The sequence below is a fragment of the Eumetopias jubatus genome, unplaced genomic scaffold, assembly GCF_037043125.1.
Source record: "Eumetopias jubatus isolate StellerSeaLion01/CBP00866 unplaced genomic scaffold, mEumJub1_p1.0 scaffold_15, whole genome shotgun sequence".
Taxonomy (NCBI): domain Eukaryota; kingdom Metazoa; phylum Chordata; class Mammalia; order Carnivora; family Otariidae; genus Eumetopias; species Eumetopias jubatus.
In genome coordinates this window covers 92701960-92729832 of record NW_028274821.1, presented here as the reverse complement: position 1 = coordinate 92729832, position 27873 = coordinate 92701960, and the positions used below count along the sequence as shown (strand labels likewise).

General features: G+C 59.2%; 1 protein-coding gene across 2 annotated transcripts in view; it reads right to left on the bottom strand.

The window, feature by feature from the left end:
* Positions 1-27873, bottom strand: part of COL5A1 (collagen type V alpha 1 chain) — a 151691-nt gene that overhangs the window by 16225 nt on the left and 107593 nt on the right. For both annotated transcript variants that reach the window (XM_028093425.2, XM_028093426.2), the window contains exons 32-58: positions 26439-26492; positions 22158-22202; positions 21995-22048; positions 21166-21210; positions 20679-20732; positions 19710-19763; positions 16992-17045; positions 16128-16235; positions 15374-15463; positions 15226-15279; positions 13845-13952; positions 11562-11669; positions 10681-10734; positions 9756-9809; positions 9549-9656; positions 8322-8375; positions 8126-8233; positions 6941-6994; positions 5612-5719; positions 4967-5020; positions 4623-4676; positions 3338-3391; positions 2643-2696; positions 1823-1930; positions 1695-1748; positions 1553-1606; positions 476-583 (exon numbers count right to left, since the gene is read on the bottom strand). In XM_028093425.2, coding sequence (XP_027949226.1) covers positions 476-583; positions 1553-1606; positions 1695-1748; positions 1823-1930; positions 2643-2696; positions 3338-3391; positions 4623-4676; positions 4967-5020; positions 5612-5719; positions 6941-6994; positions 8126-8233; positions 8322-8375; positions 9549-9656; positions 9756-9809; positions 10681-10734; positions 11562-11669; positions 13845-13952; positions 15226-15279; positions 15374-15463; positions 16128-16235; positions 16992-17045; positions 19710-19763; positions 20679-20732; positions 21166-21210; positions 21995-22048; positions 22158-22202; positions 26439-26492 — 1908 coding nt within the window. The remainder of the gene's footprint in view (positions 1-475; positions 584-1552; positions 1607-1694; positions 1749-1822; positions 1931-2642; positions 2697-3337; positions 3392-4622; positions 4677-4966; positions 5021-5611; positions 5720-6940; positions 6995-8125; positions 8234-8321; positions 8376-9548; positions 9657-9755; positions 9810-10680; positions 10735-11561; positions 11670-13844; positions 13953-15225; positions 15280-15373; positions 15464-16127; positions 16236-16991; positions 17046-19709; positions 19764-20678; positions 20733-21165; positions 21211-21994; positions 22049-22157; positions 22203-26438; positions 26493-27873) is intronic.

The window sequence follows — 27873 nt, the reverse complement described above, 5'->3', positions numbered from 1 at the left end:
AGGGAGGAACTCTCTGGCTAAGTTTTGCAACGCTGTGGTTTGCTGGGGGTGCAGACTCAGTCGGCGACTGTGGTTCCCAGTGTGCGCGCATCTGGGCTCAGGGTGCAGGCCCTGGCCCCTGTGTCTGGCAAACATGGTCCGAGCCTCGCCAGTGACCTGGGCAGTTAGCAGGGTCAGAGGCCTTTGCGTGGCTGTGAGGTGAACCGGCCTCCCCTCTGAGGCCAGTGGGGCCACACGGAAGGAGCTGCTGGTGGCCGGTCAAGCCAGGACCAGGCCATGCTTTACTCCCTGCTCCCTGTGCACCTGGGCAGGCCGTCCCCTCCGCCATTCCCATCCAGAGCTGATGGACGTGAGGACGTCCTTCCAGCTCTAACTGGCCTTGGGTCCACTGGGCACCAGGTTATAAGATGCTTCTCACCACCCATGAGGAGCCATGCTGGGCGGGGGGGGGGGGGGGGGGCACCACCTGACGCACCTGTTCTCCCTTAGGGCCAGAGGAGCCCTGGGGGCCGGGGAGCCCACGGTCACCCTTTTCACCCTGTTCACCGGGAGGTCCGATGAGTCCGATCAAGCCTGGATGACCCTGTTGGCAAACAAAGGCAGGAAGGGGTGCTCACTGTGGCCGCGTCAACCCTGTGGGCTGGCTGGACGGGGAGGTAAGTCCCTGCCACGGGAACCACAGAGTCACCAGCCAACTCCTCCGGGTGGGGGAACCCACCTAAAGGCAGGTCAAGGGGCAAGACAGCAGGTGTGACATGGCTGGACTTTGGTAAACGTCACACCTGAAGAGATGGGGAGACACAGGTCCAGATACAGTCCAACGTGGGAACACGGTGTTTTCCCGAGGGACGTTGTGTGTGTCTTACAGGCATTGTCCAGGTTTGTACGGTCAAAGTGTGCACCTTTTATTATAGGGCACAGAAACATCCATGGACATCAGTGAAAGAAAATTACTAAGTATTATAGATACTGTAATAATTCTTTATGTTTTTTTATTTTTCAGGAAAAACTCTCTACATGGGCTTACACGTGTTTGTTTTACATGAGCCTGCAGAAAGTTCTAGAAGGGCTTTTCCAGCTTTCCTTACTTTAGAGGCTGAGTGGTGATAGGCACCGCAGTAGAAAAGAAACAGACTCCCCAGTCCTTCAGATGCAACTGTCTGGTTTGTGGATGAGCTTTACACTTGTCAATAAATCCACGTGAGCAGAAAAAGTCACCCCCGAATGGAGAAAGTGAACAGGCTTTGCCCTGCTGTGGAGCCCCGGCACTTTCCCTGTGGGAAGCATCCCGGACCACTGTGTCCAGAGTGGACGCGCTCCTCGGACCCTGGGCGCCCCTCTGCCAGGACCTGCATGTGGGCCTCCGGGGTCTCCCGCAGAGGGCAGGGACCGAGTGTCCCACACGGCACAGGCCAATTGTGGTTCTCGGCCTCCCAGGACCCGTCCCCAGCCTGCAGCGGGCACTTGCCGGACAGGTGACTGGTAGTTTGAAACCCCGTGTGTCTGAGGGGCCCCGAGTTACAGCCTCAGAGGCACCTGAGTCCTGTCTTACCTTTTCCCCTTTGGGGCCAGAGTCTCCTTTGAGGCCGGGGAGTCCCGGGGGACCCTGCGGAGGAGATGGCAGGATCAGAGCTGTCCCCCCCCAACTCCACCCTCCACCACTGCCAGGGAGCGTCCTTGAGGTCATCACTCACCATGGGGCCAGGGGGGCCATCAGGGCCTGGGGAGCCCGGGAGACCTTGCTCACCCTGAAACACAAGGGGCCGTCAGCATGAGCCCCTCCCCTGCAGCGGCCACCCCTCCCTGGCCCCCATCCACTCACCACAGGGCCCGGGATCCCTCGCAGGCCATCAGGCCCGGGCTTCCCGGGGGCCCCCTGGGGCCCAATGGGGCCAGTCTTCCCAGGAGGGCCTTCCAAGCCAGCTTCCCCCTGCAGGGTCAAGGACACAGTGGGACAGAGATGCTTGAGGCTGTGGCCACCCTGGCCCAGGACCACTGCTCCGAGAACCCCGGATGCCCCCAGATCCCTGGGGCTGCCCCAGGTCCTCCATGTTCTTTACAGGAGCCGCCCTGACCCATTCTTCGTCCCCCGCTAATTTCCTCAGCCAGCAGAGCTTCCCAGTCTCCCGCGACCCCGGCCACCAGACTTTCGAGGCAGCCCTGCGCTCACGGTAGGCACGGCCACCATTTCCTAGGTGCTCACAGGGCTGGATGGCTCCCACCCCTGCCTCAGTTCCCACCAGGACAGCTCCAGGAGGCGGACCGGGCCATGGGCGTCAAAGGGAGCAGCCCCTCGAGGGCCCCGGGCACCAGGCCACAGGCGAGCAGCTCAGCATGGGCACCCCGCCTTCTGCTCCGCCCCGCAGTGGGCACGGCTCAGGGAGGCGGCTGCAGGTCAAGCACCCGGCCAAGTGCCCCAGCACCTACTCCCCTTCTTTAGACTGGAGGGGCCGACGGCCTGTGGGCAAGCTGCCTCCCTCCCCGTGGGTGGTGAGAGCTCTCCGCTGCCCGTGTGGGGGTCCTGGGTCCACACCTCTCCACTCCCCACCCTACTCGGCCGTCACACAAGCAGGGAAGCTTCTGGAAGCTCTGTAGTCCCAGAGGGACTGACTGGGCAGAGTCTGGGCAGAGAAGCACGTTACCTTGGCTCCCTTCTCTCCCTGTCTGCCTTCGGGGCCTGCGGGGCCTGGGGGGCCCTGGAACAGAGCAAGGGAACAGCACGTGAGGGGTTGCTTGCAGAAGGTAGAGTGATGAGTTTGCTATCTGGAGGGAAACAGGCCTGGGCTCGACGGGAGGGTAGGGAGGGCCGGGAGGGTGGGGAGGGGGCTCGTGGGCCCCTGGCCAGCCAGGACGAGGCCGTCAGAATGAGTCCCAGGGACCCCGGTTCTGGGCAAGGCCTCGGAGTCCATCCGGGACTGCCTCTGGCAGCCCGCAGTGCTGGGGCCCTGTTAACGGTCACACACCAGACGGGCCAGCTTCCCGCAGCACGGGCAAGGCTAAGTATTCCACGTGCAGAGAAATGCCGTTTCGCCTGCTCGGACTTTGGAGAAAGGCCTGACCCAGGGGGCGAGGCCTTTTCCGGCCTCGTGGGTGCCTTTCCCCCATGATGGACATGACTGATGGCGTCTTGGACTCTCCCAAAAGTCGGGGTCGATGCGCCTAGCAGGTCCGAGGGCTGATGACGTGGCGGGGCCGGAGCACACACCACAGACAGAAGGCTTTTCCCCACCAGGACGGCTGAGAGCACACAGGGCTGGGTGGAGGGCGCCGGGGGTGGTGGGGGGGGGGGCCTCCTGCCAGAAGCTGGTGGGCGAGAACAGCTTGCAGGATCATTTACCCTTTTTCCTGGAGGCCCCGACGGTCCTGGTTCGCCAGTAGGGCCTGGGGATCCCTGGTATCAGAGAGAGAACACAGAATTTGGGAATCAGGGTCAGTCAGACAGAGGCATGGCGGGTCTGAGCTGGTGTGAGGCTGACAAAACACAGAGTCCCCAGTGTCCTCTGTCCTCGGCCAGCCCTGAGGCTGCCTCTCTCTTCCTGTGGAGCTGCTGCGGGAAGTCCCAGGTACAGTCATGCTGTACTTGACCTCTACTTGGACCTCTGCATTCGGGGCTGGTGCTGCGGCTATGTGGGCAGGCCTGGCTCACATCTGCAACGTGGCCGCATTTTATTTTATTTTTTTGTAAAGATGTATTTATTTGAGAGAGAGCGTGCACGCACAAGCGGGGGAGGGGAGGCAGAGGGAGAGAGTCCTCACGCAGACTCCCCACTGAGCGCAGAGCCCGATGCAGGGCTTGAACTCACGACCCTGGGACCACACCCTAAGCCAAAACCAAGATGGGGGACCCTTAACAGACGGAGCGGCCAGGCGGCCGTGTTGCCACAACTTGAAAGAGCACTTTCCCTCCGTACAGCAATTACTCTGGGTACTCGGGGACGGGCTCCGTCTGCAACCCCACCCCCCGCAAACATCCTCCTCTACAGAAGTGGGGCCCCTGAGGCACAGGGAGGACGAGGGTCGTCCCAAGTCACAGGCGAGGGGGCAGGGGAACCTCGGGCATCTCTCAGGGGACCCGGCCTCCGAGCTGGTGTCCCTAAGCTTTCTTTGCTTGCTGCTCATCCGAACCCAGTGGCACCAGCTTGGGCCCGTGCGGAGGAAATCCCCACCTGGTTGGTGCAGGGTGAGGGTGAGGGAAATCGGTGAGGATGCAGGGGCCGTCCGTCCCCACGGGGAGGACCACTAGGCGCGGCTCAGTGTCAGGCGTAAGCGGTAAGGTCTAGTGTAAGCCCAGCCCCAGGGGCTGGTCTGGGCACAGCCCTTGGGAGGAGAGGCACCCGCCCAATGAGGCAGAAATAAGGCCATCCTGACGTTCACAGGTAGGCTTGGGGCGGTCACGGACTCCCTGGCGGTGAGTGCCAAACCACGGGCACAGCTGTCCCTAGCTTTCAACAGAGCCCGCAGGGGGCTCACAGTCCCCTGTCATGGTTAAGAGCTGATTCTACAAGGTAACTGGACTTGGGTTTTTCTCAGAGATGAACAAAGCAAGCTGCAAATCCCCAAGCATCCGGCACCTTCCGCCAGGAAGCCGTGCCGGGGTCCCTGGAGCTGATGAAGGGACTCACCGTTTGTCCGGCCTCACCATCATCCCCTTTGTCACCAGGGGGGCCATCTTGACCCTGTGGGGACAAAAGCAGGTTCCTTCTGCCTCCTGACGGCACCCGAGGCACACACCAGTGCCCACGGCATCCGCAGTCCCTTCCCGAGAATCCGAGTCCGTCTGGGTGGTGCAGGTACAGCAAGCTCAAGCGGGAACACGCTCTCTAACCAGCACCACCTGGATGCCACTTGGGAGAGCACCGTGCCCCAAAGAGAATTCATAAAAGACACCCAGAGAGAAAGAACTGGGGCTGGCAAAGGCAGGTGGAGGGCTATGGGGGGCAGGGGCTCAGCGGCCCTAAACACCTACCGCGGGGCCAGGCTCTCCAGGAGGACCAGGATCTCCGGGAAAACCAACAGGGCCCTGAAAGGGACGGAAACAGGCACATCCGGGCCCTCAGCCACCGAGCTGCCACAGCCACATCCCCCCAGACCCCCGCCTCACCCAGCCCCTGCGACACCCTCGGTCCTGACGCCAGGAGGGCATCACCTCATCCCAGCGACACCACACCCCGGGCAAGATGGGCTCAGCACTCCGCTTTCCCGGCACGCGGAGGACAGGCGCCTGGCCCGCGCTTCTGCTCCCAGAGCTCCAGGCTGAGACGGAGCCCAGACCTTCAGGCTTCTAGAATGTGCCGACGTGCAGAAACCCCTCCTGAGGCAAAGCCAGGGCAGGCCATGGGAAGGGGGCATCCACATAGACCGCTGTTCACGCAGCGCATGACAGCAAGCTACCTGGGCTCAGCACAGCAGCCCTCACAGCCGCCGCCCCCAGCCCCTCTTCCTCACCGCCATGGCTCTGGCTTGGCAGCGGGGGTGAGACCTCTAGACTTTAGATATGTGACCCCAGACCCGTAGCAGTAGGGAGGCTTCAGTGCACTTCTGGTGAATGAGAACAAGCCAAGCACAGAGCCCCGACAGCTTTGGGGCGCGGGCACATCTCAGAGCTACTCACGGGGCTGCCTTTGGGTCCGTCGTCCCCAGGGGGGCCTTTGGGTCCCGGGGGTCCAGCCGCACCTGAAGGGCCTGACTCGCCCTTCTCACCCCTTTCTCCCTTGGGTCCCTGGAGGGAAAGGCCAGTGTCAGTGTCCTCGGAGCCGGGCTCAGTTTCCCGGAGCACAGTGCTGGCCTCAGGCATGGCCCCTTGTTCCCATGCATGGGACAGCAAGTGCCTGATGGGCCCCACACTGGGGGGGCCCTCAGCAGCTCCCTGCACAGTCGGGCCCCACTGGCGTTTATAGGGGCACTGAGAGGCGAAGCTTCTGGGCGGGAGGTGCTCAAGGGACTCAGGCCACTCCCTGGTTTGCAGGTGGAGGGAACAGTTAGAGACCCAGGACACCTTTGTCCACCAGCTGCCTCCTGGGCCCTACAGCCTCCCACAGGCTGGCCTGGAAAGAATGCCCATCTGACCTGAGAAGGTCAGAATCTTCCAGGTCTAAGCTGATGAGAGGACAATCGCCCCCACGTTATGGGTCTGGAACACCACAGATGGCAGAGCAACTCACAGGCTTCGTTCATGGGTGTTCATGGCACTCACACTTGCACACATGTGCAAACGTATGCACATACACACAGGCATGCTCGCGAACACACACACGCACTCACGCTTGCACGCATGCACACACATATGCACTCACGCTTGCACACATGCACACGTGTGCGCACACGTAGGCATGCTCGTGCACACACATGCACTCACGCTTGCGCGCGCACACATGCACACACGTGTGTGCACACATGCAGGCATGCTCGTGCACACACATATGCACTGCACTTGCACGCACGCACACGTGCACACACACGTAGGCATGCTCATGCGCTCACGCTTGCATGCACGCACACATGCACTCACACTTGCACGCATGCACAAAGGTGTGTGCACATATGTAGGCATGCTCGTGCACACACATATGCACTCACGCTTGCACGCACGCACATGTGCACACATACATGGGCATGCTTGTGCATACACACATGCACTCACGCTTGCATGCACGCACACCCATATGCGCACACACGTAGGCATGCTCGTGCACACACATATGCACTCACGCTTGCACACATGCACAAACGTGTGTGCACACTCAGGCATGCTCACCCACACAGACACACACATGTGCTCACCCCCCATCTCACCCCATCTCGTTACAGTAATTCCAGGAGGTAAGCATGAGGGGTGACTTGGCCCCCATCTCATGGATGGGAAAACTGAGGCAGAGTGTGAGCTTCCCATCCAGCAGAGCTCCACGGTGGTGCCCCACCTCCGCCCCCCGAGTCCACTCACCGGGGGGCCCCCTTCTCCAGGCAGGCCAGGCTCTCCAGCTTCACCAGGCTCACCCTAAGGAGGAAACAGGACATGGTTACGGTGGCGCGGGGAGCAGGGGCCTCCAGCTGCAAGCATTTAGCAACTCCTCCCTGTTGTCAGGCCCTAGGAGTGAGGGACCTGGGGTGAGAGAGCGGTCACTGCTCCCTGACAGCCCCTGGGATCAGAGGGCAGACACATCCATGTCAAGAGAAGTGACACTGGCAGGCTCTGACGGTCACACGGAGGAGGTGACCACAGTACACGGAGCGTCATGGACGGCGCTGCGAGTGAGTTCTGGGGGAGAATCACGAGCAGCCAGTGGAAGGGCTGGGAGGACAGCACGGGACGGAAGGGCCAGGCAGAGGCAGACAGAAAGCAGCAGAGCATGCTCAGGGGGTGCAGCCGCCAGGCGGAGGCAGGAGCCCGTAAGGAAGACACCTCTGAGCAAAAGCAGGGCATCATTAATCTGTGGTCTTAGCAGGATACATTTCTCTGTAATTCTCGTATCATAAAAAATGAGCAGTGATGGAGGACTTCTTCCAATTTAATAGGCTGAAGTCAGAAAGTTCTGGAAATGGTGTACAGGGAATGCAAATGAATGGAAGCACATGGGTTTCATTCCTTTTATCCCAAGGAGGTAGGATAAGTGTGTTAGAAGTAATGCACACTCGTGAGCGCTGCAGGGGAGTCCTGCCCACCGTCCACACACATGTATGGGCACGCACACATATGTGCAGCACAGAAGCCCACCGTGCTCACTGAGGCATCCCTAGGACCCACGCCCTAAAATTAATGAGATCAGATAGGACCCCAGGCTCCGAGAGCACAGAATTGACCACAACGGGAATGGTGAAAGTAGCCCCCGCCGCCGCCAGCAGTTCCAGGGCTGGAGAAGTAGACCCATCAGCTAGATCCCAGAGAAGGGGTGGGGCCTGAAGGCCAGGGCGAACAGGGGTCGAGCTCCCACCTACACTGCACAGATCTGCTAAGTGTCAAAGTGCATTGGACAGGAATGGCCCAGGCCCACCCTGCGTCTCCGTATCCGCAGCTGGACACACACACACACACACACACACACACACACACACACACACACACAGCCCCGGGCTCCCCGCGTGCACTCGCGCATCAGATGATGCTACAGCAGGAAGGGGTGGGGCTCACCTTCTCTCCCACAGCACCAGGATTGCCTATCCCGCCCGGAGGCCCTTGCGGCCCATCAGCGCCTGGAGCTCCAGAGGGTCCTCGGGGGCCGGGGGGACCTGGGGGGCCCTAGGGGAAGGAGAACCATTGAGCACAGACAAAATGCAAACTGTGACCAAAACAGAACAGAAGGTCAGGGCGTTCCGGGCACACTCACCATCTGACCCACGTCCCCGGTCTCCCCCTTTTCTCCGGGAGGTCCTGGCAGGCCCTGAGGCAGGAACACAGCAAAAACTTAGTGGGTCGGTGCTGCACCACCCTAGTAGCCACATGGCTTTCGCGGTTTCCCCGCCACGGTGCCAAGTAGGCTTCCGAGAGCCTCCGAGCGTGCTTCTAAGCGTGCGGCCAAATAGGAGGACATCCCCATGATGCCAAGTCTCAGTATTAGCCCGAGGAAATCATTAGAGAGTACTTGGAGATTTATGGACCAAGGTGCTGGCTGCAGTGTCCCATTAAACAGTAAAACCTAATGAGCCAGCAGCAGGGATATGTCCGAATAAATCATGTCGCTACCATATGCTAGCACCCGATGCGGTGACTAAAAGTCACGTCTTCAAAAATAAATAAAAAGGGACATGTCCAAAGCACATTTAACAACACTGAACACAACTCGTAAAAGGAAATGGGAGAAGCTGTGCACAAACTTGCTATACACAAAACGGGATTCAGGTTTTCCAAAAGCCCAATGAAACCACCCAGGCGCCTCCGAGCACGTGAATACACGCGTGTGAAGGTTCGGAGCTGAAACGTGCCCGAGCGCTCAAAGCCACCCTCCCTGGGTGGTCCGTATGGAAGGCACTGTTTTCCTTTACGTGTTTACAATCAGTCAATCACTTCACTTCCAGCATCTCTACAATGAGCTCCGGGAGACATAGCCCTCATTAAGAGACGCAAATAGAGACACGCTTGCAATTATGGGGACTGGCATGGCTTTCAATTAATGAGGAAGTCCTGGGAGGTCCCCAAAGCCTGGTCTTAGATTCCCCACTCTTCTAATGTCAGGAGGAGAGGGGAGGGAAGGGGAGGGGAGAGGAGAGGGAAGACAGGAGGGGGAAGGGAGGGGAGGGAATGGGAGGGAAGGGGAAGGAGGAAGGGAGAGGGGATGAAGGAGGGGAGGGGGAGTAGAGGGTGAGGGGAGGGAAGGGAGAGAGCAGGGAAGAGGGGAAGGGAAGGGGAAGGGGAGTAGAGGGGAGGGGGAGGGAAGGGAGAGAGCAGGGAAGAGGGGAAGAGGAGGGGGAGTAGAGGGGAGGGGGAGGGAAGGGAAGGGAAAACGGGAGGGGAGGGAGAGGGGAGCGAAGAGGGAAGAGAAAGAGAGGGGCAGACACAGCAAAAATCAGGAGCGTCCGAGGTAGACCAGCAGCCCCCCCACAAACCCTGCAGTTACCTGCAGCCCCACTGGCCCAGGGGGCCCAGGAAAACCTCTTGGACCTTCGTCACCTTTCTGCCCGAAGAGGCCTTGCTGGCCGCGAGGGCCTGGCTCGCCATCGGCTCCCTGCAGGAGAGAGTGGGGTGTGGGTGAGGAGAGTTGCCGGTACCCCACCGGCTCAAGGGGCTCAGGATGTACAGAGGGCCCTGAAGCACAGATACTCACGGAGGGGCCTGGCTGTCCGATGGGGCCCTGTGGACCGGTGGGCCCGGGCGGACCCTGTGGGGAAAAGACAGAGATGCGGTTGCTTCCCAGATCACAGCGGAGGCCCAGGGGGACCACAGTCCGAGGCTGTCAGCTCAGCCCCCGCGTGTGGCCATCCGGGGAAGAAGTCCAGCCCAAGAGCGCAAACGGGTGGGCAGGGGGGCGGCCACTGTGCATTGTCTTAGCTCCCACCACACTCCCAGGACATGGGCCCCAGAGGCCCTGTTTTAAAAAACAAGGCTGGACACCGGGCGGCTCACCCACACAGAGCTAGGACCCAACTGGAGTCCACGCCTAGCAATGTGACGCCGGCCCCCGCGCGTCCCCCACACATACTCCAGCGTTGGCACAGGCAGCAAGTGAGAGAGGGAGGCAAGGGGGGGGCCAGAGAGTACCGCCCTCGGGAGCACACCCAGCACCGGGTGGCGGGAAGGCCCGGCTGTGCAGCCGAGAGCACGCAGGCCCCCACTACCAGGAAGGAGCCGGCAGCCAAGGGACGCACTAGGACTTCCGAGCAGACAAATGAAGAGGCACCGGTCAAGGTGCGGCTCTAGCAGGGCACCCGCAGCCCTGAGCATCGCAGGGCGGCCGTGACCCAGGCCTACGGAGTCGAACACCGCACAGACGAAACGCCCCCCCACCCCGGGCTCTATTCCACAAAGCCTGCGAATGCTTCCTGCTCGTCTGTTAGTGAGAGATCCCCTCGGGTATGAACACACGTGTGCATCTACGCACAACCCCACCCGAGTGCACATGTGCGTGCCCACCACCCACACAGGAGTTCCAGCGGGAAAGGAAGCCCAGCAGCTGTGTCCTGTTACGGGCTGCCGATGTGGTTGGGTCAAGGACACCGATAACGCCGCGGTGAGCGCCCGTGGCCTCGTACCTGCTCGCCCTTGTCCCCCTTGCTCCCCTTCTGTCCAGGCTCCCCGATCTCTCCCTGCGGGAAGACGAGGAAGGTCCGTTAGCCCTGAACTGTCTGCATGTTATCTGCTCCCCGTAATTAATTTTTCTTGGGGATTAAGATTAATCTCCTCTCCAGCACGGCCCGAGAACGTTTCTAGGAAGAGACGTTTCCATAAATTGAGTTGATTTCCCTTCTAATACAACAGTGAACAGAGCGCGAGGCCTTGAGCTCACGCGATACAGGATTTCAGTGGATCTGAGAATCACAGTGGAAATATTTACTTTGTTTGTCAAGCGGGGGACACGCAGAGCAAGGCAGTAACGGGATAGTTTGGCTACTGAGCTCCGGAGGAGATATTAAAGCCTCCGGCGTCCGCTGCGTGGAGCCGCACCCCACCCCAAGAGGCGGTGTCCTGTGCACACAGGTGACCCCGCCGGAACTGTCACTGGAGAGCCGACATAGATGGAACGTTGAACCACAGAGCTAAATTTCATTGTCCTCACTGAATGAGGGATAAAATATAAACTCCCGCAGTAACAGCGCTGGAATTAAAAAGCAGGCTCCCAACAAAAGGAGGTCTGGATAATTCAAGTGAAGACATTTAAAAATAGATACTGAGTAAAACCTCATTACATCGGCTCCACACTCAGAACCGATGCGACGCATCGGGAGCGGGAAGGATTTCTGCTGCTCGGGCCGCCAGCATGCCAGAGATCTCATCTATCACCGCGTTAACTGTGAGCTTTTCTGAAATCATGCACCGGGTGCACAGGGCGGGCCAGGGTCCTTCGGCGGCCAGCACCCGCCGGCCGCGCTGTGCGTCGTCCGTGGGCAGGAGGACCCGTCCCAACTCTCCTTACCTTATCTCCATCTTCCCCAGGGGGGCCCACGGGGCCAGCTGGACCGGGGAGCCCCACGGGACCCTGGAGGCCGTCACGGCCAGCTGGGCCTTGGGGCCCTTTCTCGCCCTACAGAGGAGAGAAGATCCCCGGTCAAACACAGCTCCATCGTGGGAATGTCCTACCACCAGCTCGTCACCCCAGAGAGGAGGGGCCCACGGGAGGGGAGCCGGCAGCTTGGGGCAGTGACCCCTGTCACAGTCCCAACAGATTTCAGCCAGCTACGCAGAGGGTGACTCTGAGCCGAGCCCGGCCCTGTGCCACCCACTTCCTGTGCACCACTGCCTTTCATCTGTGCCTGTCCTAAAAAGAGCACTTCTTTTAGAAATAGGGAAACCGAGGTACAATTTGTGACAGTGGTGCCGGGATTCAGCCCAGCCAGCCAGATTCCTGAGCCTGTGTGTGGGATCATCTACGTTAGCGGCCAGGAGGGCCTGAGCTGCGGTCTCCATCAACGCCCTTACCCTTTCGATTCTCTGCCAACACCCCCGTGCCAAACAGGTATACACACACCCATCTTTCTTTTCTTGTAATTTTGATCCATTTCCCTTGTAACTGACCCTGGTAATCTCGAACGTCCTTTCTAAGGCCTAGCTCTGCTCAGTTTTCCCAACGTCGGGATCTCTCTAGGAGCGCAGAACAGAGGGGTGAGCGTTGGGGAGGGGGACATGGGAGAGAACACGTGCACTCGGTCTCGGTATCTAAACGCGGCCAGCGTGTACCCGGACGTCACTGCTCCATCTCATCCCTTCCTGCCTGCACAATTCACTGCCGGCCCCTCAATTTCATTCCTGTTGAGATAAATTTCTACCCTAATGAATCCAGAAAATGCCCAGGCTAACTCTGGCTCGCCTGGAACCTTCCCGTCTGATGTTACTGGTCAGGTCGGCTGTGCTTGGAGATACCTGGCCTTGTCCTCTCTCTGGAGCTATTTGGGGAGAATGACAAGCTTTCAACTGGATACGCAACTCTGAGAGGTTTCTGCTCAAGTGTTTACTCTCCTGAAGCAACAAACCTAACTGTTTCCAGCTGAATCTGTGTGTGCTCTGTGCACATTGAACGCCCCCTAGAAGGCGTGTTTCTGACACCGAATTCTACTGGATTGATGTCCAATGGCCTCAGTGGAAATGATTAGATGCCATCAGAATTGCCAATAGCAGACTGAAGGGATTCTTGGTGGTGCAGACGCTGCTAGTGTGGTGTCAACGGGGAGCTCCCCCCCGGGGAAGGCAACCAGGCCCTTCCCACCCGTGAACCGCCAAGCGCGGAACGCATGAGGAAGACTGTGTCTGTCCCGCAGGAACCTATCAGCACGGGCGTCCTAACTCCATTGGAGATCATCTATGTGCACATTTGCCCTCCCTCACTCTGGAACTCTGCTCATGCTGACATCTGAATGCAAAATACAACCTGGAGCTAAAATTTGTCTCCATGACCATTTGAATGTGGGGCGGGTGGGAGTTTGCAAAATCCTGTGGGGGAAGCCAAACACGGGGCAGGAGCACGTCGGGGCAGTAAAGGGCATTTTGTGGTGATTCGGGGGAAAGCGCTTGGCAGAGGGCAGCTGTTGGCTTCCCAAGAGGGAATTCTAGATAAGAAGGGGCCTATTAATCTCCTGCATGGAAACTGAGGTTGGGGCGGGAGGTCTCCCAACGCCTCCACACTTGGCTGGGCCACACGCGTGGTCACTGAGTGGTCGGCTGTTGGGGTCCAGGAAAAAGCTGCTTTTCCCCGGCACACGCCTCCCAGCCCATCTGTTCTCCATTCCTGCCCCCAGACCAGCGGAGGGGGCTCCCACCCCAAACACCCATCCTTCTCACACCAAGACCAGCCTGGCTCAGGCCGGCTGGAGGGGCTGTGCACACAGCAGGCAACTGGGACCTCTCCACACATGGTGCCCAGAGCCCAAACCGAGGCCAAGACTACACTTGGACACACACTGTCCCCAGCCCATCCCTCTGTGTGCACGTGCCGGGTCACAGACGCACAGGTGCAACAGGCTGGGCCTTGGCCAAGATGCTCTCCAGCACCCCTCCAGCTTGGGTGACTCCCCGACAGAAGCCGGCCCAGCCTGGGAACCCACCCTTGGACTCAGTTAGGACGCTGGGAACACACACACTTTCCTAGAGGACAAGCACGCGCTCCACCCACCTCCCCCATCCTGCAAACCCCTGGGGTACACCCGCCTGTGGCAGGGACGGAGGAGGCTGGGGAGGGCCCCTGCACCCCCAAGGTGGTACTCACAGGAGCTCCTTTCTCCCCAGCCGGCCCTGGAGGTCCTTGGGGCCCAGGTCTCCCTGGGATTCCAATGGGCCCAGCAGCACCGGCCGGGCCTCTCTCCCCCGGAGATCCCTGCGGTAGGCGAGAAAATGGTTCATTTCCAAGGCTCTCAAAATGCATAGATCCACTTTCCAAAGCGCCACCAAGTCCTCCTGCTCACCCTCCCTCCAGAGCCCTCAGTAGCTCCTGGGGCCCTGGGCAGCACCGACCACTCAGACCAGCTCTGGGGTTCTCTCAGCTCCCCCTTTCCTATAATCCTAAGCACATTCCTGCCTCTCCCCCAGGGTCCGAGAACACATCCTCCTTAGGTGCTCCCTGGGGTGATCTCCTCGCCTGGGCTCCCATTCTGGGGCCTGCCTGCCCACAAAGGGCTCCGTTTCTGCCCTGCTCCCCAATGTTCTATGGGCGAGGCTCCGCCCCGGGAGCACCACTGATGGGTGGGAACCTGGCCTAATTCGAGGGTCAGCACTGAGGGGCCACCGTTGCCTGGGCATCATTCCGCACCGGCCTTTATTGGGAAGAAAGGTGACATTTCAAAGAAAGGCCTGGCTTCCCAGCTGCCATCTCTCTGAAATGACACGTGACTCAATTGGGGAAAGGTAGGGTTATTTTGTGGTCTGCGCCCAGACCCAGACGGGGGCCGGGGCAGCTCCTACAACCCCCCATTTGTGCAGCAGAGTAGGGGCTGTGAGATGGGCCCCATCTGAAGGGCGGGGGGAGTCTTATCTCTGTCAAGTGTCAGCCCAAGTGTCCGGGGCAGGGTGGACGCAGCCTCGCACGGCCCCCGAGTCCCCCAGGCCACAGAGGTGGCTCTGGAAACACTGTGTCTTCAGGGATCTCGTAGCTGGACTCTGAACGCTGGAGGGACCATTCAGGTGACAGTAGGAGCCCCCGGGGCCCTCAGCTCTGGGGATGGACCTGCACCTGCGCTGGCTGAGCTCTGCGTGGGCAGCCCAGGCATGCGGGCCGTCCAGCTCTCGAATCCACGCTCAGGGGCGGGAGAGATCTGTGCCCCTCCGCTCCCCCACCCGGACAGCCCCAGCCCACACCTACGCTAAGCACATCAGCACGCTCCTTGCCCCTCCAAAGTAATGACGGGACCCCGAGGCCCTGCCTTCACACCGCCCATTTCTCCACCTGCCCTCACAGTGCACCCTTGGCTTGTTGTCACCCCAGCTGCCAGCCCATGGCCCGCCGTCCACCTCCTGCCATGGCCTTCCCTGGACCCACAGCGGGCCGGGGCAGATGTGCCTGCTCTCTTGACCCTTGGGGCCGCCCTGTTTTGCCTGCAGACTAGGTTTTGAGGAAGAAGATGGAAGAGGTCTGTGCTGGCCACAGTACTCACCGCGGGGCCTGGCGGGCCAGGGGGGCCTTCACTGCCTTTCAGTCCGAGTGCGCCCTGCAGGGCAATGAGAGCGTGGTTGGGGCACCGTGGGGACAGGCCCCTGGGCTGGGCGGTGTCCCGCTCCACCCCTACCTCACCCCTCACTCACCACTGGGCCCGGAAGCCCTCGATCCCCAGGGAAGCCACGTAACCCAGGAGGGCCGTCTTTCCCAGGGAGGCCGGCAGGACCTGGGTCACCCTGAAACCAGAGCCATCGATGAGTTTCTGAGCGATGCCCAAGACCAGAGTGGAAGGGGCCGGGGCGGGGCTTCCTCTCCCAGCTCCTCCCGGGGTCAGGTTGGAGCGGGGCCGCCCCGGGCACAGGCTTCAGAAGGAACCTCCAAGTCGTGACTGGACTTGCTCGCTGGCAGTTCCACGCACAGGAACGCCGCCTGTGCTCACGCCCGGGACGCACGTTCCACGGGCTGGCTCCGCGTGTGGTCTGGGGACGGACTCCATCCCTCCGGGACCACGGTGGGTTGAGTGGCAGCTGAAGGCCAGGTGGCCGTGGTGCCCCCCCATCTACCCTTTGCATACTTTTGGGGTTCCTCGTAAGACTGCTCGGGTAAAGGAAGGGTGGCAGCATCACCCAAAATGGACTCATCACCCAAGTCACTGGTTCCAAATATCTTCCAGAACCTTCTCCGGGGCCGAACATGGGAGCAGAGGGGTTCTCCAACCAGCACGCCCTTGGCCTCCTTTCCAAACTCAGAGGGCCTTCTCGGGGACTGGGATATATGCCTGTCATGCACACGTGGACACGTGTATTTTCAGGACACACGTGTGTTCCAGTGCATATACGTGTGCAGGAGAAAACTTCCCTCAGGCAAGTCCGGGCCGGCATGGAAGGCCCGACCACTCACCTTCGTCCCTTCTTTCCCGGCCAGGCCTGGGAGCCCCTGTTCCCCAGGGGGGCCTGGGGGCCCAGGGTGGCCACGCTCGCCCATCGGACCAGTTTCTCCCGTGGGACCCTGTGCAGGAAGTCAGCATCAGCCACAAACATTTTCAAGAGACATGCCAGGGAGCAACCTTCTCTTCCCAAACTAAGGACAGCCCAGGCCGTGGAGGCCAAGGGCCCACCATACCCCATGTTGCTTTTCGAGTCTCTTCCTTCCCATAAAAATCCGGAAGGAAAAGAGCAGAGCAGACGGGGTGGGATGTAACGGGAAGCTGCGTGCCGTGAGGGGGGCCAGATCGCCACACAAGAGGTAGGCAGCATGCCCGCATTTCCTGCAGTCCGTGGCCGCAGCGGGTCAATATCTCATTTACTGCTACATTAGGTGGGAGCTTGCTGCCCGGTTTTGCTGCTTGAAGCCATCGGTCCCAGCTGTAAGCCGCCCCGCGGTGATCCACCGGCAGGTAGCTGCACAGGCTGGGGGCGCTGACCGGAGCCGGGGGCGGGAGGCCTGGGCGGCTGGGGGGCAGGGGAGCAGGGAAGAGCGGGTGCAGCGGGGCCCTGCCCAGGAGTCCGGCCGGGTCTGGCTGGGCACCAACCGCCCGCGGGCCCTCTTTGTTCTGCCTGCTTGGTTCTCGCTGACTGTTCAACAGATCGTCCCCCATTCTCCCATCTGGTTCCCTGTGCAGAGCTCAGCTCTGAATGTTACCAAGCCTGTGGGACTCAGGATTCTCTAGGAGCTGCACCTACACCTTCCGAATCCAGGGGCACCTCCCTGCCGCGTGGGCGCACGACACAGATGGCCAGTGAAAGCCGGGGACGCGCCGCTCACCTGAGGGCCGACGACGCCCGGGGGCCCTGGGGGGCCGGTCTTGCCTTGGAAACCCTGTGGAGAGAGTCACCGCCTGAGCTGGCCGAGAGGCTCCCATCAGAAGTTTCGCTCCCCAACCCCCCGCCCGGGGCCCCAAATAGCACAGGCTCCCGACTTCACCCAGAGGGCCCAGCTCTCCTGCTCCGTTTGCACATTAATTTCATGAAGATAATGAAGCCAGACAAGTTCGCTTCACTAGCTGCTTTTTCCGCCGCCGTGTTTTTGTGCTGAGAAATATATTTTAAAACCGTTAATCTTTATAATGTCACTAAGTGTTCATTTTCCCAGCAGACTTGGTGCCATTTCTCAACCTCCAGAAGCTCGGCTCGGGAGCTACCTCTGGGCCGTTTCTCCTTAGCGGCTCTGTGAGCCGGTCCCATGTGGGCCGCTATTGCCTCTGCCGCGTGACAGGGGACCTCACGCACCCCTGGGCGTTCGTGGAAATCAGGAAACAGCGGGGGCTTGCTGCTCTCGTGATCCGGCAGCTGGAACGTGCCGTGAGCTCGACTCCAGGGGAATTTCGCACTTCCGCCTGCACACTGCTCGTGGGCAACATCCCTGGCTTCGCTGTGGCTGTCGGCTGTGCTACACACACTTCCTTCAAGGGGAAAGCGGGCTGTGGAGAGGAAGCCTTAATTTCTGGGCGCGTCTACAGAGCAGGCACGTGCCAACGCGGCGCCACCTGCAGGTGCCTTGTGAGCTGGCGGAGACGTGCGGATGTGACGCCCGGGAAGCCGTGAGCGGATGCTCCAGGATCTGCAGAGGGAAGTCTGAAGCCCCAGCGAGACCCAGAGGGCGAGCGGACCTGCCCGCGTGGCTGATGGGCAAGGGCGGGCCCCTGCATCCCCGCGAGGACGGCCACCGCGCTGCCATTTGCAACTCCACACTCTGCCGCCGCGTGGCGGATTCCGCGTCTCCGTAAATTCTCAGGGGGCTCTTCTCTTTAGGCCCAGGGGAGTTGCACGCAAGGCGCATATATGCCCATTTTTAAAGCAGAACTCTTTGTAGGCAGGGTTTACAGGGTCAGAAACAAGGGGTGGGGGACAGGTTGAGGGCACCCCCGCTTGGTGGGCCAGGGTTGAAGTGCCCAAGGGGAGGCAGGAGCCTGAGGGTAAAGGCAAGAAGGGCCTCTCTGTTTGCCCCACGGGCAGGACCTTCGCTGGCTGCTAAGGATGGAATCGGTCTCCAGGCCCTTGCCCAGAAACCGGCTTTGGGTTCACATCTAGAAGTATTGCTGTCTTGTGTATCTATTTCCTTAAGAGTCAACACTCCAGAGAAGACCTTTCTGGACGATGTGTCTGGGCCCCATGTTGGAGCTCCCTGTCCTGGCCGGGTCCGGAGACGGGGTGCCCCCGTGTCTGTGAGGGCAGCCAGGCATGGCATGGAGGGTCCCTGTGCTACTTTCCCAGCAAACAAGCAGCTTAATTATTCTACCAGCCTCTCTTCAGGATAAGTAAGAGGGAGAAAAGCACACACTTGGCAAAACCTTCTATCTTGTCTCCTCGGAACAGCATTAGAGAAAAATATGCAAAGCTCAGATGAAATGTTTTAATTTTTCTCTATAAACAAAAGAGCAAGGGAATCTGCATTTGTCAGCCAGCATGCGCCATGCAGCAGAACACCGGGGAGGTATAATTAAAAGAGGTTTCATCACAATGAACCAGGAGACAAAGGGATTTTTCTTTTTGAGCGAGCACCGAGAAGATGTTAAATCTGGCGTTCAAAGTCCCACTGGACGCAGGGACCCCATTTGCTGTGAGAGCCTCTCAGAGATCTGTGGCCACAAAAAAGCCGTGAGGACACAGGGGCCTCCCAGCAACCTCCCCCATCTATCCGGTGACCAGGAGGTCCCCAGCTGTCTGCACCTGGAGCCTCAAGGTCACAGGTGTACCCCGCCACGCCCTCCCCCAGGACACGCCCGCGGTGGACGCGGTGTGTTGGGTCAAATCCCAGGAAGTGACCTTATTTCCGAAAAATGCTTTTGGTCCCAACCAAAAACGCCCAGATGACACAGCTTGCACCGGGCTCTTCTAAAGGGAAGGGCAAGGCGGGCGGTGGGCACGGGGCGGCACAGCGGGGGATTGTGAGCATAGCTGAATGCCCCCTGCCTCCTTGAAGGAGCCCTGCACGGCCCCTGCCATCAAGCCCGAGGCCGGAAGGGCCCGGAGAGAGGAAGCTGGGCCCGCATGAGGCCCGCGGCCCTCCTCTTGCAGCTTCCCGGCGTGATGCAATGGAAGGCCACAGAGCCCTCCCGACCTCCTTCCGGTCCAAACGTGGGCAGCTCGTGCTGGGCTGCACTCACGACGGGTTTACGGAGGAAGAGGAGGTCGGCTGCACACGGTTTCGGTGTGCAGATGGCATCTCGTTTGCCACAACGGTTTAAAATGTGGCCTTGGACCACAGTTGCTAGGACAAGGTTGAGACCGGCACCTGCCTCCGGCACCCACAGCTGCCCCGGGCGCTGTCCCAGGGCCTGCCCGGGGCTGTCCGCAGACAGGCTCACCTCAGGTCAGCAGAAGACAGCCCAGGCCTCAGGGGCCTTCCCGAGGCCGGTCACGCTCTCCCAAGGCCACGGGGCCGAGGAGGTGGTGCCCACGTGCAGGGCCGTGGGAGAGGCCGGGCCAACCCACGTCTCTGTGTCCCCATATGTCCCCATGCCCCCACACCGCCAATACTCACGGTCTCTCCTCTCTGTCCGGGGTGCCCCGGGAGCCCGTCCTTGCCCGGGGGGCCCTGAGGAAAGAAACAAAGGGAAGACGTTCCATTCGGTTCTGAGAAGCATGCCCCTTTGGGATTTAACGCCATCCCCGGGGTGGGGAGCTGATCATTTCAGAGAAAATTCCTGTAACAATTTGTCACAGCACCTGTGCGTCACCTCCTAAACCCTCACGGCCTTCCTGAGGGCCACTCTTCACCTCCCCGGGGGGAAACTGAGGCAGGCAGCATGGGGACCCAGGGCTGTCCTGTCCGGATTGCTGACCTCCAGGCACATACTAAGCCTCTTCCGAATTAAGGAAGTGTGTCCCCCAGAACACAGGTTCGGTCCTCATCGCACACTCCTGTGAAGGTGACCTCACTTGGACACCGGTGCTTTGCTGACATCATCAAGTCAAGACGAGGTCATACTGCACTAGGGTGGGCCCTAATCCACTGACTTGTGTCCTCATAACAAGATGGAGGTTTGAAGACCCCAAGAGGCCCAGGGAGGAGACGGCAACATGAGGACGAAGGCGGGATGGAGTGAAGGGTGCACAGGCCAAGGCCGGCCAGCAACCACAGGAAGCCGGGAGAGGGGCAGGGGACAGTCTCCCCCGGAGCCCCCAGAAGGAACCAGCCCTGCCAACTGCTTGATTTTGGGCTTTTGGCCTACAGACTATGAGAGAACACATTTCTGCCATTTTGAGTGACCGAGTCAGTGGTAACTGGGCACGACAGCCCCCGGACACTCATACTGGGCCCCACCAGAAGGTCATGCTGGTCTCAGGGAGAAAGCGGTCCACACTTCTGAAAAGCAGCTCTCTCCAGTCAGTTTCCTGGCTGAGCCCCCTCCCCCTGGCCCACTGGGAAGGGCCTGCATGAAGCCCCCAGGGAAAGCAAACGTCTCCAGGAATCCCTGCACATGCCCAGCGTGGAAAACACATTACTTACAGGGGGGCCCTTGGGTCCAGGGAAACCGGTGGGTCCTTGGGGTCCGTTGGGTCCCTGGGGACAAAGCACAGCCAGCTGAGCACAGAAGTCCTTTCCCTTATGCATGGGTGCCCAGCGCCCCCCACCACTGTCTTCCCGATGTGTGGGTTCCCTGAGCAAAATTTCTCTCTGCTCCCCTGGACCCATTCTCCATTTATTCCAGCCGCACCCTCACCAATGTGTAAAAGGAGGTCAGGCTAGGGAGCTGAGGGGGCCGACACGGGGCTGAGGGCCCAGTTTCCTGACGGCTCAGCCCACCTCTGAGCCCCAAGGCCAGAGCCGAGGGCAGGGGATTACCGACTTCAACGGGCAGGAGACTTCACTCCCAGTGAAGGCTACCACTGACCTTGAGGGAAACCCTCTCCTCCAGCAGGGTCAAAGCATGCCTCCCTCGCCCCCAGCCCACCCTAGGAAGAAATGGACAGGGACATTTCCCAGAGACGCTCACCCGTTCACCCGGTGGGCCGGCCGGGCCATCGCCTCCAGAGTTGCCCTAGGGAGGGAGGGACAGAGCAAGAAGGGCTTTATTGTTATCTGTAGTACTACCGCTCACGGCAGACAGCCTCAGGCCCACGACGTGGCCAGGATCAGAGTCACAGACGGCACGCGTCCACGAACGGAAACGCGCTCATTGCGGAAGAATGCACGGTGGCCTCCGGTGGGCCCATCTGGTTAGCCTGGGGACGGGCCGGCTCTGCACCCCGGCCAACCAGAAGGCCCCCGGCCCCGGTGGGAACGCACTTGGGAACGGCGACCCGGCGGGACAGGGAGGGCCCGCTGGGCGGCCGTGCGTTTCTACATGGAGACTCGGGGGAGTTGGCGACGGTGCCCTTGGCGGGAAGTGGGGGCATGTGGGGCAGCTCAGGCTCTCTCCTGAGGCAGAAGAACCTTCTTTCAATTTCTGGCAAAGTTCTCTCTATAGCTTCCAAACGCTTTTCAAAGAAAAGAAATAGGGCCTCCCCACCGGAACTGTATGGCGGGGTACCCGGATGGTTTGACATTTGTGCAAAGCCCGGCGGGCCCGCCCGGCCTCCTAGGGCCTGCTGTCTCGGAGGTTCCAGTGCTGGGCGTCCCTTCCCGCCTCTGCTCTCAGGGCCAAGGCACATGCTTCGATTCAACCTGGCCTGTCCGAGTGCCGTTGGACAAGCTCCTTCTTAAATACCCTCAAGGAAACGTTTCTTTTTTTTTTGCTTCTCCAAATGAAAAGGCCATGATGACCCACAGGTGCATGACTGTGGGCAGCATGGCAGGCAGCCCAGAAAACACTGAAAACCTACCTTGGGGCCAGGCTTCCCAGTGATGCCCCGGGGGCCTCGTTCACCCCGCGGACCCTGCGCAGGCAGCAAAGAGGAGAGGTGAGCTCGAATCATCCCAGCCCCCCAGACCTCCCTCCCCCTCCCCCCTAGCGCTCCCTCTTCTGGAAGCCCTGAGGGCGGTTACCGTCGGGCCTCGTTGCCCCCGTGGTCCTGGCTTCCCAGGCGTGCCCTGGAACCAGAGAAGGGACTGGTCAGTCGCTCGAGACACGTGCCATGGCCTGGGTGCTGGCCGTCTCCTGGGTTATGGGGAGAGCGCTCAAAGAAGCGAGGAAGACCCTGTCTCCTGATCTTTACTTCTACAGGAGAGTTTTCAGGCCGAGGGACTCACTGCACATTCAGTACACAGAGCCTTGTATTCCCACTCAGGCCTGTAGAAATCCAATTTTCTTCCTGCAGCCTGATGGATGTTTACCACCGTTATCTGGTTTCCTTTCCACAAGCATAGACACCCCTCCGCCCGCCCTCTCCCTCTCTCTCTCCATCTCTCTCTCCCAGCGGTGGGGGTGGGGGGGGGTCATTATTGCAAGAGAAGAGAAGAACGTCAACGCCTTTCATACATAATTTACTTGTGCTACAGTTAAGAACATTAGCCATTAAATTTTCAACAGGCTCCGCAGACAAGCAAACTTGCAACTCAATATATAAATCATATACCCAAAGTCATTTGCTTCTCTTCTAATAGAATTTGAACTCCTTTTTCTTGTTGTCATTGTTTTGCATTCTCCAAACCAAGGAAAACAGATGCGCTGCATTTTTTTTTTTTTCCTCCGAAGCAAAGCTCTGATAGCTGGTAAATGCAGTTTACCTATGACGTGTGGAAGCAGCAGGCTGAACGCCACCCCGGTGTCCCCACCGCCTCTCGCCTGATTTTCCAGAATCTTATTCCAGTTTCTAATGGTAACACGGAAGACAGAGCTGTGTTGCTAATGGCCGGCCACCTGACACGCTGCCTCTCACCATCTCTTGCTTGTTTGCTGCCAAGATGAAAACTGCTTTCTGCAGCCTCCCATCTTGAAACGAATTTAATAAAACAGTGTATGACGATGAGATAATTATGTTGCATTTTTAACAATGCACTCTGGTTTCCCTGCTTTAATTATACGGCAATATCCTTTGGCTTCCAATAAATATTTGCATACAAAAATTAATGAAACATTTGCTTTCTTCCAACAGTAGACTTTCACCAACGTGGACATCAGGGCCAGCCCTGGATGCTGCTTGATGTTTGTGGGTGCACCCCAGCTTCCACCCACACCCCCACCCTCGGCCCCGGCCCGCTCTTGCCCCACAGAGATGACCCACCCCAGAGCAGACAGCAGGGGAGTCCCAACCGTGGTCCACCCGAACCTCCCGGGTCTTCTTTGTAAACTAAGCCAAGACAGAGAGGCACGGATGCTTTTGGACAGAAAGTGCCCCATCCACAGTCTCCTCTGTGGCTTGCCAGTGAGCACCTGTGCTCACGTCCCTGCTGGCGAGGCACAGGCAGCGCCAGAAACAGCCCTGCTCGAGCCGAGAAGCTAAACGCAGGTGGCATCTCGGGACTCTGGTCCCCCTCGGCCGCCAGCCCCGCGGAGCCGCCCTCCTGGTCAGCGGATGGCTCAGGATCGGCGAGGAGTAGGCTCCACCACCAGCACCAGGAACTTCCACTTCTCACCACCTTGCCCACGGCTCTCGTCCGAATCTCGATGGTTTCCATCTGGGACTCTCGGGGAGGATGTTTTTAAAAGCAGCCAGCGCCGTCAGTCAAGTGGCAAGATCGCACTGTGCTCCACGGGGTGGCTTTGAATCCCGGGGATTCCGTCCCTTCCCGTCTCCTCCACATGCTCACCATCCTCTCGTCCCTGGGACAGCCCCAGGCCCTGAGCCCCACTCTGCCCCCCACTCAGGCCCGCTCCTCCCAGGCATCTGTCCGTCCCTGACCCCTGCCTACCTCCGCAGTGACCCCTCCCTGGCCATCCTGCTGTTTTGCTCCTAGCACACACTGCCATCTGCCACGCCATCTGCTTTACTTACAGATTTGCCCACTGCCCCCACCTCTAGAAGGCAAGGTCCACAAGGGCGGGGACCTGGGCTTCTCCTGCCGCATCCTCAGGGCTCCAAGAGCACCGGGGACACGGGGGGCAGAGGAGGTGCTCCATGATTGCTGTTTGAATGGATGGATGGATGGACACAGCGACAAGATGCCAAGAACAACCCCACAAGTTGGTTGAGAAGGGGCGGCGACCAGCCGGACTGCCAGTCCCTGGAGGGTTGAAAACCACAAGGGCACAGGGAAGGTCACTGCCCCTGGAAGACGATGCCTCCTTCCTTCCCTGGGGAAAGTTCCAGAATACAGACATCTCTCTCTGGAGGGGGCGCTCCGTGGACGTGCGTGATCGGGGGCTCCTCTCCCTGCAGGAATGTGGGTCCTCCGCCGCCTGTGGGGACTAGGGCATGGGGAGCCCATGAGCCGAGCAGCGAACGGTGCGGGTCTCTGCCAGGACGTGCATATAAAACCGCGGCAGGACGCTGGTTCGCTTGTGCGAAGGGCCGTCTCGGACGCTTCCCAGGGACAGATTCGGCCGCGTTCCTCCAGATGCCATGTCCTCTGCTTGCCTCTGTGTCCCCGGCCCCCAAGAGGGGCACGGGGACTATTTCTCTCCCACGATGAGTGGACATGCTGGCTGGTCCGGTTCGGCCGTAGCCCGAGCCATTCCCTTTTGCCAAAGTTCACATCTTTGTCATCCAGGCCCAACCCTACCACGGTGGCCACCAAATACAGATACCACCACACACAAGCTGCAAAATCCCTGGAAATTCCCAGCGTAGATGGTCTCCTCGGGGTGTCCATGCTTCAGGGCCTGGGAACTACGAGCTCACCAGAGCAAGCCCTTTGCCCCACGCCGCCCTGCTCTCCGAACACCTCAGTTCCCTCTGTGTCCCCGGTGACCCATGGCACCGACGCATGAGGACAGTGGCCCACAGGGGCTCGGGGGGGGGCGGGGCGAGGGGACCCTGGCATCCATCCGGCCTTCTGAGCTCAGGGGTGGGAGGCTGAGCAGCTCGAGGGGCAGGGAGAGGGCAGTGGGGCTTGGACCACAGTGCAGCTCCAGGTCGCCGGCCAGGCCTCTACAGCTCCACATGACCCAGCCCCCCATGGGGCCTTGATCCCTGGCGCTGCCAGGCAGATGCCTCCATGGACAGGGGTTGTGGTCAAATTACAAGACCAAATGCTGAATGTCATGACCCCTCTTGGAGAGTCTCACTGCAAGGTGGTGCCAAAGGTCATGAGGCCTCCTCCAGCACAGGAACCATCCCCTTGTCACCCCACGCTTCCAGGTGCCCTCTGTGAGTACTCCAGAGGACAGCCTTCCCCAAAGACATCTGTCAGACTCTCCCTAGAAGGAAGAAGCAGGTAGACAGACAGACAGGTAGGGAGGTGGGTAGGTGAGGGATACATGGGCAGACGGACAGGGAAGAGCCACACAGAGCCACACACGCAGATGTAGATCCAGACAGACAGGGCCTACGTGCCGATACACAGCAGAGAGACAGACCCAGACCCAGATGACAACAGTGCCCCTGTGTTCACACTGGGCTTGCACCCAGAGCAGTCCCTTGTTTCCTCTCTTGTGAATCGGACAGACACGTTTGTTTACACAGGTTCGGCCGGCTTGACGTCTCTCTCTGTTTTCAGGAGAGCTCACACACGGTCTCTGCTCAAACACAATAGGACAGTTTGGAGCAGGTGCACAGAGGAGGTGCAGGCCTCCACCTGCACCAGGAGCTCCAGCGTGGGCGGGGGGGGGGGGGGTGTCGCTGTCCCAGGACACGCAAAAGCTGCATTCCTTCTGAGGCCTGGGGTTCCCCCAAGGCGTTGCCCGCACACATCTCACCGACCGGCCCCTCAGAACGCCGAAGTTCATGCTGATGACAGAGGGGACCACAGCGCACCGCACCGGGCAGCTGCCCTGTGACTATGGCAGCTGGGGAATAACGAGGGGGAGGAACTTCCTGAATTTGGATCAGCCAAGTGGGTGACATACAAAGAAGGAGGAAATTCCTTTTTCTCCTTCCCTTCCTTTTAAACTTAGCCTGGAGGAAAAATCACTTGGGTTGAAAGGGAAGAATCCGGGTTTCACTAATGACTGGAGGAGTGTCGGAGTCATGCTGTTTATTAGAAAGCTCTATTCCCCCCACAGGCTTTCCTCTCCTGCTGCCCTTCCTACCCCACCACCACCTAGCCTCGTGTGCAGGAAGAGTCTCCGGCGCTTGGAGCCGAAGACCACGAGCTTAAGGTCAGCTGTCTGGAAAGCAGTTTTGGCAGCAGAGTGGGTAAAAATAAACAAGACGTACTAGAAAATATACCCATTAAATACCAAGGCAGCAGAACAAGCCACCAGATCAGAGGTCAGGCTAGCCTTACCCTGCCACCCTTCTCTCCGTTGGCACCAGGAAAGCCAGGAAATCCAATAGAACCCTGAAAGAGAGGAAATTAATGAAGAAGCATGAGAGCTGGGCCAGAGGATGAGCCAAGCTGCATGTGCCAGGCTGCACAGCCTCAGACACAAACTCTACCCACCTCCAACCCACCCATCCATCCACACACCCATCTATCCATCCGTCCATTCATCCATCCATCCTTCCATCCATTCATTCATCCATCCATCCATCCACTCACCCACCCATCCATCCACCCATCCACTCATTCACCCATCCATCTGTCTTTCTGTCTCCTGTCCATCCATCCATCCACTTACCCACCCCTCCACTCATCCACACATCCACTCATCCATCCATCCACCACTCACCTACTCATCCACTCATCCATCCATCCACTTACCCGCACATCCACTCATCCATCCATCCATCCATCCACTCACCCATCATCCACCATCCATCACCCGCCCACTCAATAAATATTTCCTGAGCATCTCAATAAATATTTCCTGAGCATCATTAGAGTCCAAATCTAAAAACCAAAGCTGTCTTAACCATGTTTCTCCTCTCTCCCTTTCTCTACAGCCAGGTCTCCAAAACACTGGTATTTGGGAAGAACAGGGTGCACAGACTCCTGAGATGAACTGGAGATGACATGTGAATCTCACGTTTATGATATTTTGTTTACTGTGCCTTGTTGTCATGTTTTGTCATTTTCCCAGAACACCTCTAAATAAAGCATGGCAGCTTGTAAAGTCAGAAATCAATGCAAATTTATGCACTGGCTGTAGCAACTAACAGCTATTTCTTTCTAGAGACCTACAGGACTTTGATGTGGCGAATATCCAGAACCTACCGGGTGAACTTCCTGTGACATGAAGGCGCCCCCCACCCCTCACATATACGGGAGGTGGTGACTATCTTCAGTGGGCCCCTACTCTCCATGTGGCTCAAAATCCTGACCCGAATGTGTGCTTAGACCAGGAAAAGCTCACAAATGTCCAAACCTTGCACTTTTCACAGGGGCTGAGCGTGGCCCACCAACCCCTACGCCCACCTGCCAATCCGGGCCGGAGACTGTGCCACAGATACCTGGGTGCAGGTCCCACAGAGCTCACTGGCTGCATCCAGGCACTCCCAAGGACTTTCAAAACAGCCAGGTGGCTTCTAAGTTCTACCCTTGCCTTCCAAGGACACTGCCTGAACTTGATCCACACACCCCCAAACTTCTCTCGACTCTGCCCCCCAAGCGACATGTACTTCAGGAGAGAAAACCTGTCCATCAGCCCCTCTTCCTCCAAGACGTGGTGGGCCCCACATGACAGCCACGTCCAGCATGCCACTGTCAGACACTAAACAAATTCCTGCTTCACAGCAAACTGCCTCCCTGCAGACAAGGTACGGCTCTATGTGCCCGGGGC